The 19,399-nt window shown below is 38.5% G+C and overlaps 1 protein-coding gene across 3 annotated transcripts in view; it reads right to left on the bottom strand.

Moving 5' to 3' along the window:
* LOC5575755 (BAI1-associated protein 3) overlaps positions 1–19,399 on the bottom strand; it is a 436,766-nt gene that overhangs the window by 205,277 nt on the left and 212,090 nt on the right. For 2 of the 3 annotated variants that reach the window (XM_021839915.1, XM_021839917.1), the window contains one exon: positions 18,967–18,990. The exons of the other annotated variant lie outside the window; for it this stretch is intronic. In XM_021839915.1, coding sequence (XP_021695607.1) covers positions 18,967–18,990 — 24 coding nt within the window. The remainder of the gene's footprint in view (positions 1–18,966; positions 18,991–19,399) is intronic. 3 annotated transcript variants of the gene reach the window in all.

The raw sequence follows: 19,399 nt of genomic DNA, 5'->3' as shown, positions 1-19,399 counted from the left end.
CAAGAATGTCCTGACTATCACTTTCCACTTCGCTCATACTCACAGCTCGTTTGTCGCTTGGCACAAAGTAGCTGAGAATTCGTTGAAACAAAAGTTTCCTCCAACATAATCTTCTTGATGCTTGGCGTCTTTTTCGGTGTCGAGTTGAAATGAGTTTTTCGTGGAAAAGATAAAAAAGATACCATACCAGAAGCGCCAAGAAACTATATCAAATTGTGTCACGTACGCCACTTCACTGTGAATCTGTCGGAGGTGGAAAATTACTTCACCGTCATTAAGTTGAAAGTCGGTAGTCATTTGTCAGAGTTAAATTGCATTTTCCTAGTAGAGAGTGAGGCGAGTCATAATTTTCCCTTGATTAATTGCTGGTTTGACTAATGTGGAAAATCAAATGTTGGTAATCCTATTGAAACAGCGTATAGAATCGAATTACTGCCAAATCCAATCACGTTTCAAGAATCAGATCCTCGGTAAAAAATAAATACCACTCACCGAATGCGAACAACCAGTTATCCTACCCAAATCCCATCTAATCCATTTTGCTCAAGTTTCAATTTAAACCGCACCATTTCGTTCGTATACCGCAATGAAGACGACGATGCGGGGAAAGAGTTGCGATATTCAGTCGAATGACATACGCCCGACCGGTTGCCAATTCATGCGCAACCAAATATCTCCCGTTTAGCAGTTTTGCCTCCTCAACAAACAGACACAGTCCACACCCGATGCCGCAAACGCACCGTGAAGCCATGAAACCAAATCAAATTTAGTCTACTGCTCTCGGTAAGTGGATTTATCGTCTTTATCGCCAAACAACCAACCCCCCTTTTTCCAGAAGAAGCGTGCAGAATAGGGTGTTCCAAGGTCTCACTTTGTCAGAAAACTTGGAGGCTCAATCTACAAACGGTAGCTAAGAATGTTAGAAAAAAAAACTTTAGCATGGAGTGAAATTGAAGAAGAAATTACGTTTACCCAGGCTAACATTAACAAATACATTTTAGTTCAGTGAAACTTCTTGATATTCATAATTTTTATATATCTGTAGATCCCTCGTTGTCCAAATTTTCCGGAAAAGCTTACACATAATTTTTTTGCACGAAAATGGGGCATACTATTTTTTGAATATTCGCGTGCTATGATTATTTGGGTACAGTATTGTTTTAAAATAGTTGGCCCTAGTAGGCCGATTTATGATGCTATGAAGACTCCCTTACAAAGTGACAGTTTTGTTTTCAATCGGATTTTATTTACTAAACATTTTCTGGACGTGAACACGTCAGAACATTTGACTAACCAAACGTTGTAAGAATTATTTAAATCCCGTTCTTAAGCTAACTCGTGACATACAAATACCATTTCATTTTCATTTATAGAAAAAAATAAAATATTTAAAAGTGGGTATCCTACACGGGTAGAAATCAGAATCCAAAAACAAGTTTATGACTCATGATATCATGATCCAGCGTGTTTTCGTCTTATGAAAATACACCATGATTTGGACTCATGATATCATGAGTCAGATTGCCGTAACGCAACACACGCGTTAGGTTTCTGTAGCTGATTGCTCGGAATCATGATTCAAATTCCAAAAATGCTGAGTCGCGCATCCGTTTATGATCGACAAAATAAAAAAAAAAGTTAAAAATAGCATACATTGAGATTCGAGCCAAGAACCTTCCGATTATGAGCCACGTACTCTACCACTCAACCGTTTCGTCAACTTGATTCAAGAGTGATCGATACGAATGAGATGAAGCAAAGTGCGCTGTTAGTGTTTTCACACTGGATGTTACGCTTATGAGGAATCATGATTATGGCTCCAGGAACCATGATTTGTGATCCTGATATTATGACCTAACCAATTTATGAATTCCATGATTTGTAAATCATGGTGTGCGGATCAGATTTTTATCCATGTACTTAACGTTAGATTAACTCTCTACCGATGAAAAGATTAAAAATTTTGTGTGGAAATACTTTGCTTAAACATCATAAGGTACAACAGGCCGAGTTGAAACGGATAGGGAAAGATGAAATGCAAAGTTTTGAACATGTCATTCATAAAAGTTTGTTTCATTTGTTAACTCAATATATCTGTAGTTACATTACTCATTATTCTAAAATTTCACTAAGATATCTTGCCTTTTTATCGTACTCCATCCGTTTCAATTTGGCCCGGTGCCATATTATTTTAAACGTTGTGGAGTTATTCAATATTTACTGAGGGCATAAATGTGCCTTTGTATGTTTTGCTAAATATCATACAAAAGTGATTCAATATTCAACACTATTTTTTGACATAGAACTGTTGTTATGTCTGGTCTTATAATGTTGTGAACGGTTTTTTTAGTTATTTAGATTAATTTTTCATCATTGTACTAACTTGCCTGAATTTCATTAAATATTGTTGTAGAGTTGTTCGAGCGGGACACCCTAATACAGAGCAGAAACATTCTCCTTTTGAAACATTAGACGCCAACCAGCTGTGGAGGAACCTAAACATACTTGAGCTCATGTCTGTCTTTCGTCATTCCCGGCGAGAAAGCTCCGACGCACTTTTTCCCGGAGATCCTCAAAGGGAGTTTGATTTTCGAACGAATTCGATACACCAGCCAACAACACGAGGAATCATTCGGTCAGAACAAAGCACTATGAATGTAAGAGGAGCAAAGTGTGGGATTTGGTTGGTAGCTAACGGATGCTTTCTTCTTTTCCACATAAGGTCCTTTGCACGCACTGAACGGTGACGATGCACGTTCAAAACGACTGAATCCCTTTGAGTTGGGATTATAGGGAAACGGAGGGAATATGAGAAAATAATTTCCTATTTGCGTCATTCGGTCTGGCGATTGGACACTTTTCCACCCCTCAGCTCTGATCGAGTGAAATGTGAGCCTTTCCGGCGATGCAACAGGTGGGTCATAAAATTTCGACAGCTCAGATGAAAAGCTCCCCTGCCAGCTGTGGGATTGGAAATTTTCTAAGTAAGAGATATGTGAGTATCAGGCTGGGAATTTTTGAACGTAATGAATAAGTAATGGTTTTGTATACCTTTCCTGAAGTTGGGGAATGGCATTGTGTTACAAGAAATAGAAGTATCACAGGAATATCTTTTATTTTTTTCCATCTCCATGGCTCTTGCAATTTTTCGTTACTCTGGCTTTGGGACAAAAGTTCACAGTCGCTTTCGGGATAAAATTTGCTATAGATTTCCAAAGCAAGAGAATCGAAATATCATATCTACAATTAAATAAAATAAATTTCAAGTATATTTTTTCGTATAGAAAAGCTTTTTGTGAATCTAGCTATTTTTGAAATGGTATCAGGAAAATTTTAAACTTCCTCTCCTCCTTTTCATTATGGGGCTTTCCATGCAATATCCTGCTGAAGTATATTAACGTTGATTGGCGGTAAAACTTTGAACATATTTTTTGCGGTTCCTGACTCTAGCTGCATTGCAGGCATGTACGACAGACAACTTTGCCGAAGAAACCATTCCAAGAATAGCTGTTCACACTAAGCTCATTTTACCGGAAATCGGTGAATTTCACCGTAATCTCAATTGTTCAGCTGTTGAGATTACGGTGAAATAAAACACCATAATTTCGTCGGAGTTTTACGGATTCCGGTGAATTTTTACCGAATACAATCTGTCAATCGTAATCACGCCAATCTGAAACGGCCTACTTTCCTGCACTGAAGTATGCAGTGGAAACCAGTGCTGTAATGATTCGTTACGCAACGCTTGCTTATTACTCAACTATTTTGAGTTGCGTAATGCATCATAACACTACAATTTTTCAGATATTGTAAAATAATGGAAATGCATTCCGATATAATTTACGGTGCCCTCAAGCGGTCTCCTACGAAATTGCAAAAAATGTTGTACGTTGTATGTTGTAACGAGTTGCAGAACTCGATTTTTACAGCACTCGTCGTAATTATCCGACTCGGCAAGCATCGTTGGATGACTCGTGCTGTAAACATCATCATTCTGCAACTTGTTCCGTAAACTACTACTACCGAACCGTTCAACTGTTGAGATTTCACAGGAATCCGTAAAATAATTTGAGTGTGTGAAATAGCTCCTAGATTGCTAAGCCGTCTGCTCCGTAATGTCAGGAATATCTTCTTGATGTTCCGTGACTAGGAAAAGAATATAAAAGTGCAAGTGTTTGACTAAAATTCCGCAGCTTGAATAACCTTGAAGCTGCAGAATTAAAATTATCTACCTGACTCGAAAGTTTAGTATAAAATAAACTTGATGACGATTAGGTGCCATCCAAAATTATTCAGTATATAGGAATTTTGTTGAGTTATACATCATCAAGGCCGCAAGATGAATCAATACGGTAGATGCAGCCAAGGGATTTAGAATGTTCCCAAGCATTATCAGGGGTTCGCAATGGGCTTTAAAGGAGTTTCCAAGGGGTTTCAATCGGTGGTTTTCCAATCTTACTTATTATGTGAAATGAAATCAGAAAAACTACCTGTCTAGTTTACCGATTACACCACGATAGGAAACTTGTTAAAAATTAATTTTTTTACGTAATGTTTGGACATCCCATTGAAAAATAATCGTTAATCACGAAGGCTTGAAAACGAAACATTAAGTACGGCTCGTTGACAAAACGGGATTGTCTTCCAAATACTCTCCAACACAATCAATGGCAAACCACAGTTAATCCCTTCCGGCAGATCCGTTAAATCGATCCCAAACACATCTCGCGCGCCTATTTTCCTCTTGTTTGTTCGCCCACATTGCCGTCATCGTCGTCCCTACTGTTGGTTAACTGCAATCGAGCGGAATCGGATTATGTCGAATGGTGTTTCGATATTCTTCGATCCTGGTAGGCACTCACATACTATAGACGACGCAGTAGGCTGGGCTGGTCTCATGGTAGAGCAGTTGCTAACTAGTGAATGGCATGTGATGGGGAAGCTCTTATCGCATCCCGAGTGTGACAGTCAGTGGCGGTGAATCGACCAATGACGATCACGGTGCCGCACCGGACTGTTATTATGCAAAAAAATGTCAATTTAACTAAGTACAGTGTTCGATGCCTAAGGCCTTTCTGCGCCCTGGACCAATTAAAAAAATCCTAGGAGGAATCACAATAAATCTCCATTTGCCTACGAATTTCAAAATAATAACATTAGAAATACTCAATGGCAAACCGACAAAAATAAGTTGCTTTCAACTATTATACATTTGTTACTAACCTTTGGATTAAAACAATTGCCGTGATGAATCAATACCCGGACGCTTAAGACGAAACACATTTTCAAACTCTTATTTAAGTATGTTTTATAAGATCGTTCAACACATTTTTACAAACCAAATTTTCATAGAAGTGATTAAATCTCTAAAAACATGATTTTAAATATAAATATAAGTGCTTACCAAGGGACCTTCCTTAGCCGAGTGGTTAGAGACCGCGGCTACAAAGCAAAGCCATGCTGGAAGTGTTTGGGTTCGATTCCCAATCGCAGGATTTTTTCGTAATGGAAATATCCTTGACTTATATACGAATACGATGCGAAAATGGCAACTTTGGCAAAGACGGCTCACAGTTTAGTCCACAGCTCGGCGGTCAGTGAAAGAAACTGAATGTTCGAAAGGTTGTTGCCTGTACTTTTAGCCGCTGGCGCCAACTTTTAGCGTTTAAGAACGAAAAAAAAACAGTCGTTACCCTATTGGGAGTCGTGGGATCGAAGCCCACCAGAACGATTCTATTATTTTTACAATTTTACATCTCAATTTGTCCAAATTGACTTTTGTGTCTACGACCTTCAGGTATTTTCAAAACACCAAACCGGCTAGTTTAAGCCGTAATAGACATGACAACCCTAGTTGAGTACCCAGACAACCAGAAATCGCATGAAAGTTCACGTTACAACTCGTTTATTCATACTAATTACATCAAACCCCCAAAACACCGTGGATAAACTTGTCAGTTTGATGAGTTTCCTCACATAAAACACTTCTTTTCTGAGTTCATTTATACATTTTGTTTCGTCTCGTACACTCGTACAAAGTGTTGTGAACCCTAATAGCATTGCAAAATCCATCAACTGTATACTGTGGTAAATTAGCAATAGTAGTAGTGTATAGAAATAGTCATGACCTTGAACGTAGATTATTCCCGCACACTTTTCCCACGCTCAATAGATTGTAAAACAATGCCTTTTGTTCTGCACCCTATAAAAGACCATGCATCCCCATGATCGGTCTCTTTTACCGATCGACCGTGGAGTAAGTATCACGATAGCCGTAGTAATAAATTAGTGATTAGTGAAAGTCCGGTGTTTCATTTCTGCACGACATTACAAATTTTTGGCGACGAGTGAAACGGAAAACGCGTCTGTAATCCGGAAAGTGTCGTAAAGTCGGTCGGTCGAGTGCACACGTGAGTGGAGGAAGTCTAACCTCACTTTTCAGAACAACGTCGGTTCGGAACACGTGGTGACTATAGTCAGTGCGATCTTGCATCTGAAATCAGTGATAAGTGTAGTGTCGGTGCGGTGAAAAACGAACAAAATGATGGCAGAAGGACAGGAACAAAAACCGGGTACGTCGGGAACTCCGGGAGTGATAAAAATGTCGATGCCAATGTTCGGACACATGGAACCATTCGTGGTTGGTGAAAAGTTCGTCGAGTACGTCAGTCGGTTAGAACAGTTTTTCTTGGTGAATGAAGTGCCCGATAATAAGAAAGTGCCGATGTTAGTGACAATGGCGGGTACATGCCTGTATTCAATTGCGTCGAGAATTTGTTCTCCGGAAGACCCGTGTTCGAAATTACGAGCAATTGATCGCGTTGTTGAAAAAGCACTTAGCCCCAACCGTCAATGTGGTGGCTGAGCGTTATAAATTCCGAAAGTGTGAGCAGTCTTCAAGTCAAACCATTTCGGAGTTCATCATCGATCTTAAGGCCCAATCCCAGTCGTGTGAATACAATGCTTTCCTTCAAGAAGCCTTGCGTGATCAGTTCGTGGCCGGAGTGTATAATTCGAATCTTCGGACAAAGTTGCTGACGGAAGCTAACCTCACTTTCAAAAGAGCATGCGAAATCGCTCGCAGCTGGGAAGCAGCGGAACAGGAGTCGAAAGCAATGCAGGGAGCATCCAAAATTGCTGCCCTCAACCGGCGGCCGGGACAGAAGTTGTTCAAGCCTGAAAAGTCGAAGTTCATCGTCCAGGAGAAGAAGAAGCAAGCCAGTAGTCCAGCGAAGAAATCATCGGAGCCCTCGAAGTCATGTTTCCGTTGTGGTAGGTCCCACAACCCAGAGTCGTGTCCAGCCAAGCAGTGGACGTGCTTCGCATGTGGCAAGGTCGGCCACGTGTCCACAATGTGTCGGTCGTCGAAGCAAAAGCCGAGCAACCAGAATCGAGTAGCAGAAATGTCGGAAGTCGTCGAAAACTGGAAGTTGAACCGGTTGTCCTCATCGATCGAGCCTTCGGAAGATGTAGCTGCGGCGGAACGTGCCAACAGCATTTTCGTTCTTGGGGAGTCTGAGTCAAGTCGAGCGCGAATAGATGTGCCTGCGATTATGGAGCTAGAAATTGAGGGAGTGCCAGTGAAATTTGATACAGGAGCGTGTGATTCAGTGATATCGAAAAATACGTATCAAGATAAGCTTTCCCACGTCAAATTGCGACGGACTGTCAAGTGCTTTCAGTCAGTGTCGGGCCAAGACATCCGTCCAGAGGGAGAACTAGCGGTCAAGGTAAAAAATCGGAGTGGTGATTTAGTGTCGCTTCAACTTTTTGTTCTTCAACCGGAGAGGACTTGAAGCATCACCCCTCTACTTGGTCGTTCGAGGCTCGATATCCTGGTTCCTGAATGGAGAAACATGGTGAGTTTCAATTTTTCTTCTATCAGTGCTATTCAACCCAGTCTTAAGTCTGAAATTCAAAGCAAATTTCCAAATTTGTTTGCTGGCAACTCCAACCAGGCAATTGAAGGTTTCAGTGCCGATATTGTTTTGAAGCAAAATGCAGCCCCAATTTTCCATAAACCGTACACTATTCCGTTCAAATTTCGCGAAAATGTAGATCAAGAGTTGGATCGCATGGTGGAGAGCGGAATTCTTGTTTCAGTCCGTTCCTCCACGTGGGCGAGTCCCATTGTGGTCACTCCGAAAAAGGATGGCTCTATTCGTATCTGTCAGATGGAAAAGCTACCTTGAATCGGTTCATATCCACTGAGCATTACCAGTTACCTTTGATTGATGATGTCCTCGCTAGTCTATTAAATTTCAAAGTCTTTTGCAAAATCGATTTAACTGGTGCATATTTGCAAGTTAAATTGTCCGACGCAGCGCAGGAGTTGTGTACTATAAACACCCATAGAGGATTGTTTAAGTACACCCGGATGCCTTTCGGTATCAGTTCAACACCATCGTTGTTCCAGTCCATTATCGATCAAATTTTGCTAGGAACAGTAGCCGTTCCATATTTAGACGATATTGTAGTTGGTGGCAGAACCGTTGAAGAGTGTAAAAGGAACCTCTTCCATTCCAATTGGTCCAAGTCAAAATTTTTCGAAACCGAAATTGAACATCTTGGTTTCAGGCTAACTGCTGATGGAATTCGGCCTAGCCCTTCAAAGGTCGAAGCCATTTGTTGTGCACCTGCACCAAAAGAAGTAGGTCAGTTACAGTCGTTTTTAGGTCTTTTGAACTATTATCATCGATTTTTGCTTAATTTGTCCGCCGAGTTACGTCCGTTGTACGATCTGTTAAGAAAAGATCAAGAATTCGTGTGGTCGTCCGCCAGAGAGCGTTTGAAAACAGTAAAAATCTGTTGGTTGCTAACGATGTGTTGGAACCATATGATCCGTCGAAACCGTTGATTCTCACTACCGATGCGAGTCCGTACACGTAAAAAAATCCGTTCCAGGATCCCTGAACAATGAATCACGAATAACGAAACATATCGCTTGTTAGAATTCGTGATGTGTTTCCAGTAAACGTGATTCTGTGTTCTAATTTTCAAGAAGACACTTCCAAAATTTAAGAACACAGTTCCCGTTTGCTCTCTCGCTCGACTCATTTAGTAACGCATTCATAAACGTGAAGCCTGAATCATGATACCGAGCGCTGAAATAATCTTTTTCGTGATTTTGTTCCTGTTTACGAGAAAACCATTCATGCGCGCTGTCATTGTACGTAACGCATGCGCTGAAGTAAACAACCGGTAGTTAACGAAAGTGTTCTGCAAAATACAAAGTCGTCTTCGAATAATTGGTTCTAGTTTTCACTTTTGTTCACTAAAAGTGTGAAAAATTGTGTTTGCGGAAAAATAATTACCAAATGCTGAAGCTACCCGATGGATCTGATGCGCAACCAGAACGGAACAGGATGTTATCGTAGTTTGCAGTTTGTTTTCTTCCCCAATGATGGTGCTTCACAAATGCAGTGTAAATATGATGCGGTGATAATTTATTGAGTGAACCACGAGAATTCTTAAGTTATTTGAAGAAATAAATTGAATGTGGTTGAAAATGGATACAAATATGATTATTTAATTATTCCTATAATGAAAACATTCCGATTTAAATGATCACGATTATCTACATTAAATCCGGAACGACTTTCCCGTTCTTATGAACAGAATCATGGATCCTAGAATAAAAATCACGTTTTCATGCTTTTCTTTTTTATCAGGCAGGCGTTACGTTTGGTTTTGCAGAACGCTGTTCTCAATTTCGTGATTTATATTCATGGTGTACATTTGTAAACGAAAAATCCCCATGTTCCAGATTTCGTGACTGAAGGTTGACGATTTTCGGAACAGTTTTTTTTTGCATGTATGGTATTGGTGCGGTTTTGTCTCACCAAGTCGGTCAAATCGAAAAACCCGTGTGTTTTATACCCGTGTGTCAAATACACAAAGAAGCCTTAGCAGTTATGTTCGGTGTGTCAAAATTCCATAAGTATCTGTATGGTACGGAATTTACTCTCGTGACCGATAGCTCCGCGTTAAAACAAATTTTCAATCCGAATAAAGGTTCGTCGGCGGTTGCGGTGTCTCGATTACACCGTTGGGCAGTAACACTATCGAATTATTCGTATCGCGTTGTATATCGTCCCGGAAAAAGTATTAGCAATGCCGATGCGTTGTCTTGTCTACCCTTACCCGTCGAAAATCGAATTGAGCACATGTCGGTAGCTGAACATAACCTACAAAACTACGTCGGTATCGGTGAGATTAGAACACAGCAGTATTGTAATCCTATTCTCGGTAAGGTTATTCGTTTTGTTAAAAATGGATGGCCTCGGGTTGTTGAAACCGATTTGAAACCGTTCGCGCAGATTAACACAAATTTCGAAATGGAGGACAATTGCCTTTACTTCGAAGACCGCGTAGTGATTCCGAAGTCCCTTCAGCGACTCGTGCTCGAGAAGCTTCATGAGAATCATGATGGCGTCGTGCGAATGAAAATGATCGGTCGGTCTTACTTCTGGTGGAAAGGATTCGATAAAGATGTCGCGAATTTCGTAAAATCGTGTGTCACATGTCAGAAAACTCAAAAAGTGCCCAGAGAAGTAGTCGAGTCTAGTTGGCCTCCAGCAAGTCATGCTTTTGAACGCCTTCATTTGGATTTGTTTCATTTTGAAGGTCAAACGTTTTTAATTGTCGTCGATGCATATTCGAAATTTATTGATGTTAAACTTCTGCGAAGAACGGATGCCAATAGTGTTTTGGAGAAATTGGATGAAATATACACATACTTCGGTCTTCCAACTGAAGTGTGTTCAGATAATGGTCCACCGTTTAATTCGTCTTTGTTTGTTGAAGCTTGCAAAGCAAACAATATCAATGTGTTGAAATCTCCTCCATACCATCCGCAGTCCAATGGATTAGCGGAGAGAGGAGTACAGACAATCAAGACTGTATTGAAGAAGTATCTGTTGGACGAGAAATTACAGAAATACTCCGTCTACCACTACCAGTAGAACACCCTCGTCTATGATGTTCTCTTACGTGCCTCGCACACTTTTGAATTCAAGTAATCCGGTCAAGTTGGACATTCAAAATGAACAAAAGAATGTGGTTAAACCTTCGTTGCGTCCCAAAAAGTCCGGCAGTTCCCTTGTATGTTCCAAAACGTATTCTCGAGGTGATAAGGTTATGTATCGGAATCACATGGATAATTATGTCCGTTGGATTCCAGCGATTGTTTTAGAGAAAATTAGTCCTCACACTTACTTGATAAACCTCAACGGGAATGTACGTATGGTTCATGCCAATCAGATCCGTGTGTCTGATCTGTCGGACAAATTCCACCCTTCCATACCCGTAATATGTCCTATCCCTGAGTCCGAGCAGCCAACGACAGAGATGGAGGTGCCTGGTTCCTCAACCGCGATTCAACAAAGACCGTTGAATAAGAAGAAATCTCCGAAAAAGAAGAAATCGGAAAAAAAGAAAACGCAGCGATTCTACATCACCAAAACTCCGTCGTTCCAAACGTATTCGCGATAAAACTTTTAAGCGCTAGTGTGGGTTTAGAAAAACGGATGTTTTGTCCCTTCGTGTATCGAAAGTATTTGACAGTTAGGAATTACATTTTTTTCAAGTATGATAGTTGTTTCGCGTTTTCGATATCGTTGGATTTCAGTTTTTTTGTACAGTAGAATTAGCTCTAAAGTCTTATTTAAAGCTGGGAGAAGTGTTGTGAACCCTAATAGCATTGCAGAATCCATCAACTGTATACTGTGGTAAATTAGCAATAGTAGTAGTGTATAGAAATAGTCATGACCTTGAACGTAGATTATTCCCGCACACTTTCCCCACGCTCAATAGATTGTAAAACAATGCCTTTTGTTCTGCACCCTATAAAAGACCATGCGTCCCCATGATCGGTCTCTTTTACCGATCGACCGTGGAGTAAGTATCACGATAGCCGTAGTAATAAATTAGTGATTAGTGAAAGTCCGGTGTTTCATTTCTGCACGACATTACACAAAGTAAGTCGCATCAATCCGTAGCAGCTGTCAAATCAACATTTGTTATCATAAGTTAAGCCGCATAAGATCACATATTGGTTCGGTAGAATATTTATACACTCGCATTGTATATTATTATTCATCACATAATATATGCACGCATATCGCCTCCACTTTTGTACGTAGAAGGCCTTTTCACGACATCTTATAAGTGAAATTTTGCACATATAAAGCCTCCAGGTGATTTCGTTATACGTAAATTTTGGTTGTCTGGGTGAGATCTCTTTTGCGTAAAACAATCACTTTCACTAGTTAAAATCAGGCTTAACAAATAATATACGGATTTAGAATAACTGACTCGTAATCCTGGACAGTCTATTAACACATCGTAAAATATATATTTCCATTATCCAATCTTCAATAGTAAAGTTACCGAACAGTTACAAACGCTTTCTGTAAACAATTTTGTCAAAAATGTTGATACAACTGACAAAATTTAGAAAACTGACTTAAGTGTGTTATTGGCATGGCTCACCGATTAATGTATAATTTAACGGTATTTTCTATGTTAAACGGAATAAAAGCTAAAAAAATAGCTGAACACAATTTTTACAATTTTTATTTATCGACACATATACAGCCCATAACTGCATATTTGTAACATTCGACAAAAGTAGGCATTGAGTAAATGGAATACCAAGTACCGTCAAGCTACCATTCACCGTGCGCTTAAGAAAAATCTACACTTCAAAAAATTATATAACTTTTCCAAATAATTTAAAGCGCACTAAAATACCACTACGTAGCGTGCAATTATATTATAATTCAGGGAAAAATCTAAAACTAGTGATGCATAACAAAAAATTACATAAAAATTATGTTTGAAAATGTCATAATAAGGTCGCCTCGTACCGTTCTATGTTACCATTTACCGTGCACACTAGTGCACCATTCACCGTGCGTATAGTTTTCTTCATGATTTTATTTCGTATCTTGAAGAAGTTGATGGAGTAACTATGTTGCTAGTAGCGTGCGCACTCATTTTTAAGAGTATTCAAATCTTCGTTTACAATAAAAGCCATACAAAGTTTAAAAATTGACTAAATTATTATTTTTTCATTAAAGTCGTTATAGGAGGTTTGACTGTATTGTCCAAACCATCCCATATTCACTCAAACATTAAATATAAAGTTGTTTAATCACGACATAACAATAAATCTAATATTACCGAATAATGTCATGCCTTTTGAACTAATGCACGGTAATAGGAACCATATATATTGAAAAGGGTCCATTCACCGTGCATTTGGGTTTCGACTGAGGCACAATAAAAAAATCTAATTTGCATTAAATCTCATTGCTCATATGCTGAAATACATCTTACTAATAGTATCCGCAGTGAAAACTTGATGAATTTTACAAAATTCCATACTCTAACGTTAAAATGAAAAATGTGATTTTTTGGCGTTTCTACTAAGAGTGTTGAAAAATCTCATTATCGAACAGAATTCACATGATTTTGACTACATAAACTAGGTTCTTCAGAATGCTTTGTGACAAAAACTACTTCATTTTATCAGTTTTATCTTATTTTGCTGACAAAAGAATAATTTGTGAAAATTGTATGAATATTCTGTAGGAATTTGTATATGTGCACGGTGAATGGAGGCCGCACGGTGACTGGTGACTTAACGATATAAATTTTATGGCAGTATGGGACGAAAATAAAATTTCTAAAAATTACCAAGAATTCATAAGTGCTTATATCGCATACTTGGTCAATAGTCAGAAAATAGTTCTGATAGAAATTTCATCGCTACTTCTTTAGTCCGGAAATGTATAACCTGAATGTGACTGTTATGCGGTTACAATTACTAATGTGACAAAACAACTAGGTATTTTTTTTCGGATTTTCTAGAACAAACTTACAGATTCAATTGATGACTGTCCCTGGTATCAACTAAAAATTGTCAAAAATGTGGAATGTGACAAATATACAGTTATAGCAGTATAGGCAAACCATCGTCTTAGAGATCGCTAAGGGAGAAATGTTACTGAAAATGTTTAGGTTCAAAATTCATTTAGGTCATTACTGATCAGTTATTGAATTATTTTTCATTGGCATAATCATTTTGAATCATTATTCTTGATTTCTCAACAAATTTAACCACTAATAAAGAACCCGGATGATCCGCCGGAATATGAGTCAAAACGGTAAATTGAGGTTTTATTGTACTACACTAAACACACGGCTAGGAAGTCGTTTCATTGTAATCACATGTCTACACAGGGGAGAAGGGGGGTCGTGAAAAACGATGGATGCTATATTTGAATCTTCTCTTTAGTGACTTTTAGCTCATGGCAGGTTCGCTACTCGAATCATAGAGATGGGTCATGTCATTAGGCTGAAGTGCGTTAGACCGAATGGATTATTAGACCGAAACTTCCAAAACCTAACAGAAACCAGAAATGTATCCTTATTCTATTAAAAGCTTCTTTTTAACATAGCTTCTTGAACATTCAGCCTAACGTACTTCGGCCAAACAATCTTCGGCCTAACGTTCTTTAGCCTAATGTCCCAGCAACATCGGATTTTAGGAATGCTACTTGGTAGACTCTTGGCTTAATTTTTAATGGATTAATCATGATTCTATCAGAAATTCCAATAGCGATTCCATCAGGAGTACCTTTAGGGCTTCCATCAGAGTTCTTGCGAGAATTTCACCAGTAATTCCTCCAGGGATTACATCAGAAGATCTTCTAGGCATAACAGCTAGAGTTCCTACCGGGGATTCCATTTCATTCCGTTTCTTCTAAGGATTATATCAAGAATTTTTCCAGGGTTTCCATCGGGAGTTCCTTCAAAAATTCAACCTGGAATTTCTACAGAAATTCTATCAACAGTTTCTCTAATGATTCCATAAGGAATTCCTTCAGGCATTACGTCACAAGTTCTTTAGGGATTTCATCAGGAGTTCTTCAATAGATTTCATTGGGAGTTTCTGCCGGAATTCCATCAGTAGTTCATTCTTGGATTCCATGAGAAAAACTTGTAAGATTTCATTATATAATCCTCCTCGGATTCCATCATGAACACTTTGTAGGATTCAACCAGAAGTTCTGCCAGAGATTCCATCAGGATTTTTTTTTCTAAAGATTCCTTCAGGAATCTGGGTGATTCTGGGTTCCATCAGGCTGTATGATATTGATTTTTCCCGGAATTTATTAAGGGATTCTATCTTCCAGGGGCTTCTCTAGGGAATTCTTCAAGAGATTCATCCAGGAACTCTTCAAAGTAGTTCTCCCGGAATTTCTTAAGGGACTCCTCCCGGAATTCCTACAGAGATTTCTCCCGGAATTAATCAAGGGATACCTCCCAAAATTGCTGAAGCAATTAATTAATTATCCCGGAATATCTGCAAGAACTCACGAGAGTTAACAGGAATTCGTCCAGGATTGCATCACTGAAATTATTCAGAGATTCCTTCCGGAATTCATCAACGGATTCCTCCCGGAATTCCTTAAGAAACCAATCCCGAAAATCCTCAAGAGATTTTCCCAAGGAATTTTTCGCGGAATAACTCCAGAGATTCAAGGAGGGTTTTCAGCAATTCCTCCAGCGATTTTACCAGAAATTTCTTAAAAGAATTTCACCTGTAATTAAGTAATCCACCCGTATATCATCTAGTGGCTCTATCAGAAGTTCCTCCTGGGATTTAAAACAAGAATTCCTTTGAGAATTCCACCAGAGGTTTTTACGTGGATTCCGCGAAGATGAACTCCAATGATCCCATTACGAATTTCCTATGGGATTTGACCACAATGTCCTATAAGGATCCCATCAGTAATTGCTTCGAGACTTTACCAGTATTTTCTCTAATTAATTCAACTGTAATTTTTTACGAGTGAGGTTTTTAAGGAATTTCACAAGGAGTTCTTCTCGGGTTAACACTAGGAATATCACTAGAAATTCGCTAAAATTTCCACCAGAAAAATCTACCAGAGTTTCTCCAGACGTTCTACCATATAAAACTTCAAAGGTTTTACTACGATTTTCCTTCAGGGTTATAAGAAATTCCTCCTGGGAATCAACCGATATTTACTCAGAGGATCAAACAAAACATTTTTCTGAATGCTTTCAAGTTGAATCCCTTAAGTGTACCTAAAAGATTTGGGAAATTTAGGAAATTTCTGAAAAAAAAATCATGGAGCAATTTCTTAAGAAATCCTTGAATGAATAACCAAAAATATCACTGCATAAATTCCCAGAGAATTGTCTGGAGAAATTCCTTTATATATTTCTGGAAGAACTTGTAAAGCAATCCATAAGGCACTTTCTAAATGATTCGGCTGGTGGATTCGGCTCGGAGAAATTTATGGTAGGTTGTTGAAGTAGTTCCTGCAGAAATCCCAGAACGAATGCTTTTTGCAATTTTTGAAGAATTTTCTGGAGAAATCTGTGGAGGAATGACTATGGAAATCTCTAGAAGAATCACTAGAAAATTTTTGACAAAAGTGGAAGTTTTGATGTAATTCGTGTATTAATTTCTTGAACGGGATTTCATGAGCAATCTCTTTAAGAATTTCTAGAAGAATTCCTGGTGAAATCGCAGGAAAAAAACTGATAGGATCTGTTTAGAAATTTCTAAAGTTTGGCTGAAGGAATTCTTAAATAAGTCTTAGGAGAATTTTTTGATGGAATTCTTGATGAACGCATTGAATGAATCACTGAATGAATTCATGAAGTTTTTGTATAAATCCCAGGAGTAATCTTCAGAAAACTTACAAGACAGAATCGCTGAAGAAACTCCTGTTGGAATTTCTGAGGCTACTCCTTGTGGAGTTTAAGAAGGAATCCTAGGAAGAAACCCTGACAAAGTCCTGGTGAAATTGGAGGAATTTCTGGGGATGAATTTCCTGAGGAACCCCTTGAAAAGAACCTTAAAGAATTCCTGATGTAATTCCTGGGTAACTACAGTATGGCCCATAAAAAAATGCGAAAATTGTTTGAACGTGAATTTAGCATCCACAAGCGTTTTTTCATTGTTTTTGCTAGTGAATGTAATTTCGAATTATTGTAGTATATTCTGACATAACTTCGCTATCCAGGACAATTGTTTTCATATTTTTCTTACTGTCCTAAATAATGTAATAAAGCAAAGAAGTTCAAAGGCTTTGTCCGCTTAAAGCTAGAAACATCGTCTGATTGTCGTATACTCTGGTGATAAACGTTCCACCTTCAAAAATCACACTTTATTGTTAAAAAATTTAGTTTGTTTGGTATCAGAGGATGGATGCGTTCTTAGAGAACGTGTTTTTCATGATCACAAAAAATATTTTGATAGGGTCATAGTTTTGAGGGCATTTGCGTCTTATAGGTTTGAAATGCCTTTATTTTTTGTTAAAGTTGAATAAAAAATAAATACGGAGGCCTATAACAGATTTTTGAGGATGACAATTGTTTCTGTGGTTAGAGACAACTTATATCAATACTAGCTCATAGGTTTTGAGCAAAACGGAGCCGCTTATACACTTATATGAAGGTTCAATCAAAGCTCTTCCAAATGAGCCGTTTTTTCGAAAATATGTTTAAGTCTCCAAAGGTCTAGGTATGAATTAATTCTATCATTTGATATGGGCGTATGCTGGAGACAAGGCCTGTGAAGAATCTCACGCCATCGTTGATGTTTTAGAAGCTCTCATCACACAGATATTGAACTCGACGTCCGCATGATAAAATTTAAAAGGATGTTTTCAATTTCTCTCTGATAAGGCGAAAATAACAGAAAAAAATCATGTCCAAAACGAAAAACTGAGTCTAAATAGATTTGACAATACAAGTTATGAATAATATTCATGTTTAATTCACATTTTCCATGTAAAAACTACCATAAAACATGATATGACTATTTTCGCATTTTTTTTATGGCCATACCTTTGAAAAAAAATGTTTTAGCAATCTCTGGAGAAATTCTTGGATTGACCTTTGAAGGAATCAATGGAGGAAATCTAAAATATTTTTATAGGAACGTTTGGAAGGATTTTTCCCAGCGAAATTTCTGGTTGAATCTTCTGGTTGATAAAATTCCTGGTAGAATCTGAGGAAGAAGTTTTGTTTGAATCATTAGTATAACCCATTGATTCCTGGAAAAACTTCATAGTAGAGTAACTAGAGGAAACCACTAAAAAAAATTTATAGAATATTCGAAAAAATTCCCATGGCGATGACTGCTCAGAATATTTCCTGACAGAGACCGTTCATAACTTCAGGGCTTTGTTTGAATACTTCGTGTGAATTATAACTGGAATTCCTCATCAATATCCATTTATTCCGGTACTTAAATGTTGAAAGTTCTGCTCTTCCTTACTACGATTATTGAAAAAAAAAAATGTAAAAATATTCTCTCCCACAACCACAGAATTTAAAAAAATACAATCTCATATTCACTACTACACTTGTCGAGATCATTCAAAACATGCGAAGAAATATCGTAACGAATTTTGACAGTCGGTCAAACGGTTGCATCAACATAAATCGGCTTGACTAACTTGGGGTGGAGTCAATGTTGGTCAAACCGTCTGAGCGTCTGTAGGTTGCTTCATAGGAACTGTATGACTGTATTAGTAGGATCTCTTTTTACGTGATTTGAATTAAGAAGAGCACACGAATTTTGGTTTTGATAACTTTTGAAAAACAAACCGCACCTTACACCCTTATCCTTTACTTACTTTTGATGGACATTTATTTTTCATACTAACGGTCTAGTTGGGCACCGTGTTGGTGATCCGAATCGAAAGAACGAACGCGCATCACATTACCGATACCTTGCTAGCGCTAAACACAGGAGAAAAAAAATGTGTGCAGGGATGGGGGTGATGAGAAATGGAATTGGATGAGCATCTTTTTGTTCGGTGGTATCTCGTGTGAATGTGTATGGGTGTGTGTGAGTTATAAGGTATTGAACGGTAGTCGTTTTGTCGCTATAGATATAGGGATAAGTATATTTACTTGCAGCCATTTCTTTTCGCTGTACTACCGGTTCGGACCCCGGTTTGGCCGATGGTTGGCCATTTGATGACAAACACGCGCCACACGCACGTGATGAGAGGAGGTGCGTGATCACACGATAGGTGGTGGTGCAGTTTTATTTTTATAGTGTACACATTCAGAAGGATAGAACACAGTAGTAGTGACACACGGTAATAGTCCACAGGTAAGAAAACAGTAAGATAGAGAGAAAGAGAAAGAACGAGAAAATAGAAACAGATGATAGCTTTTCACGACACAGGGATGGTGCTGTGTTACGCGGTGTAACGAGAGTGCACTGAGGAAACGGAACGTATGAGGTACATAAGAATTTCTTATGGAATAACGACATAAGAAGTATTTTATTCTTCATTCGAGAATCTTATAACATTCCACAACAGACTTATGAAGTAAC

Source organism: Aedes aegypti, chromosome 2 (genome assembly GCF_002204515.2).
Source record: "Aedes aegypti strain LVP_AGWG chromosome 2, AaegL5.0 Primary Assembly, whole genome shotgun sequence".
Lineage (NCBI taxonomy): Eukaryota > Metazoa > Arthropoda > Insecta > Diptera > Culicidae > Aedes > Aedes aegypti.
Note: the sequence above shows the minus strand (reverse complement) of the source record. Positions and strands in the feature narration are given on the sequence as shown.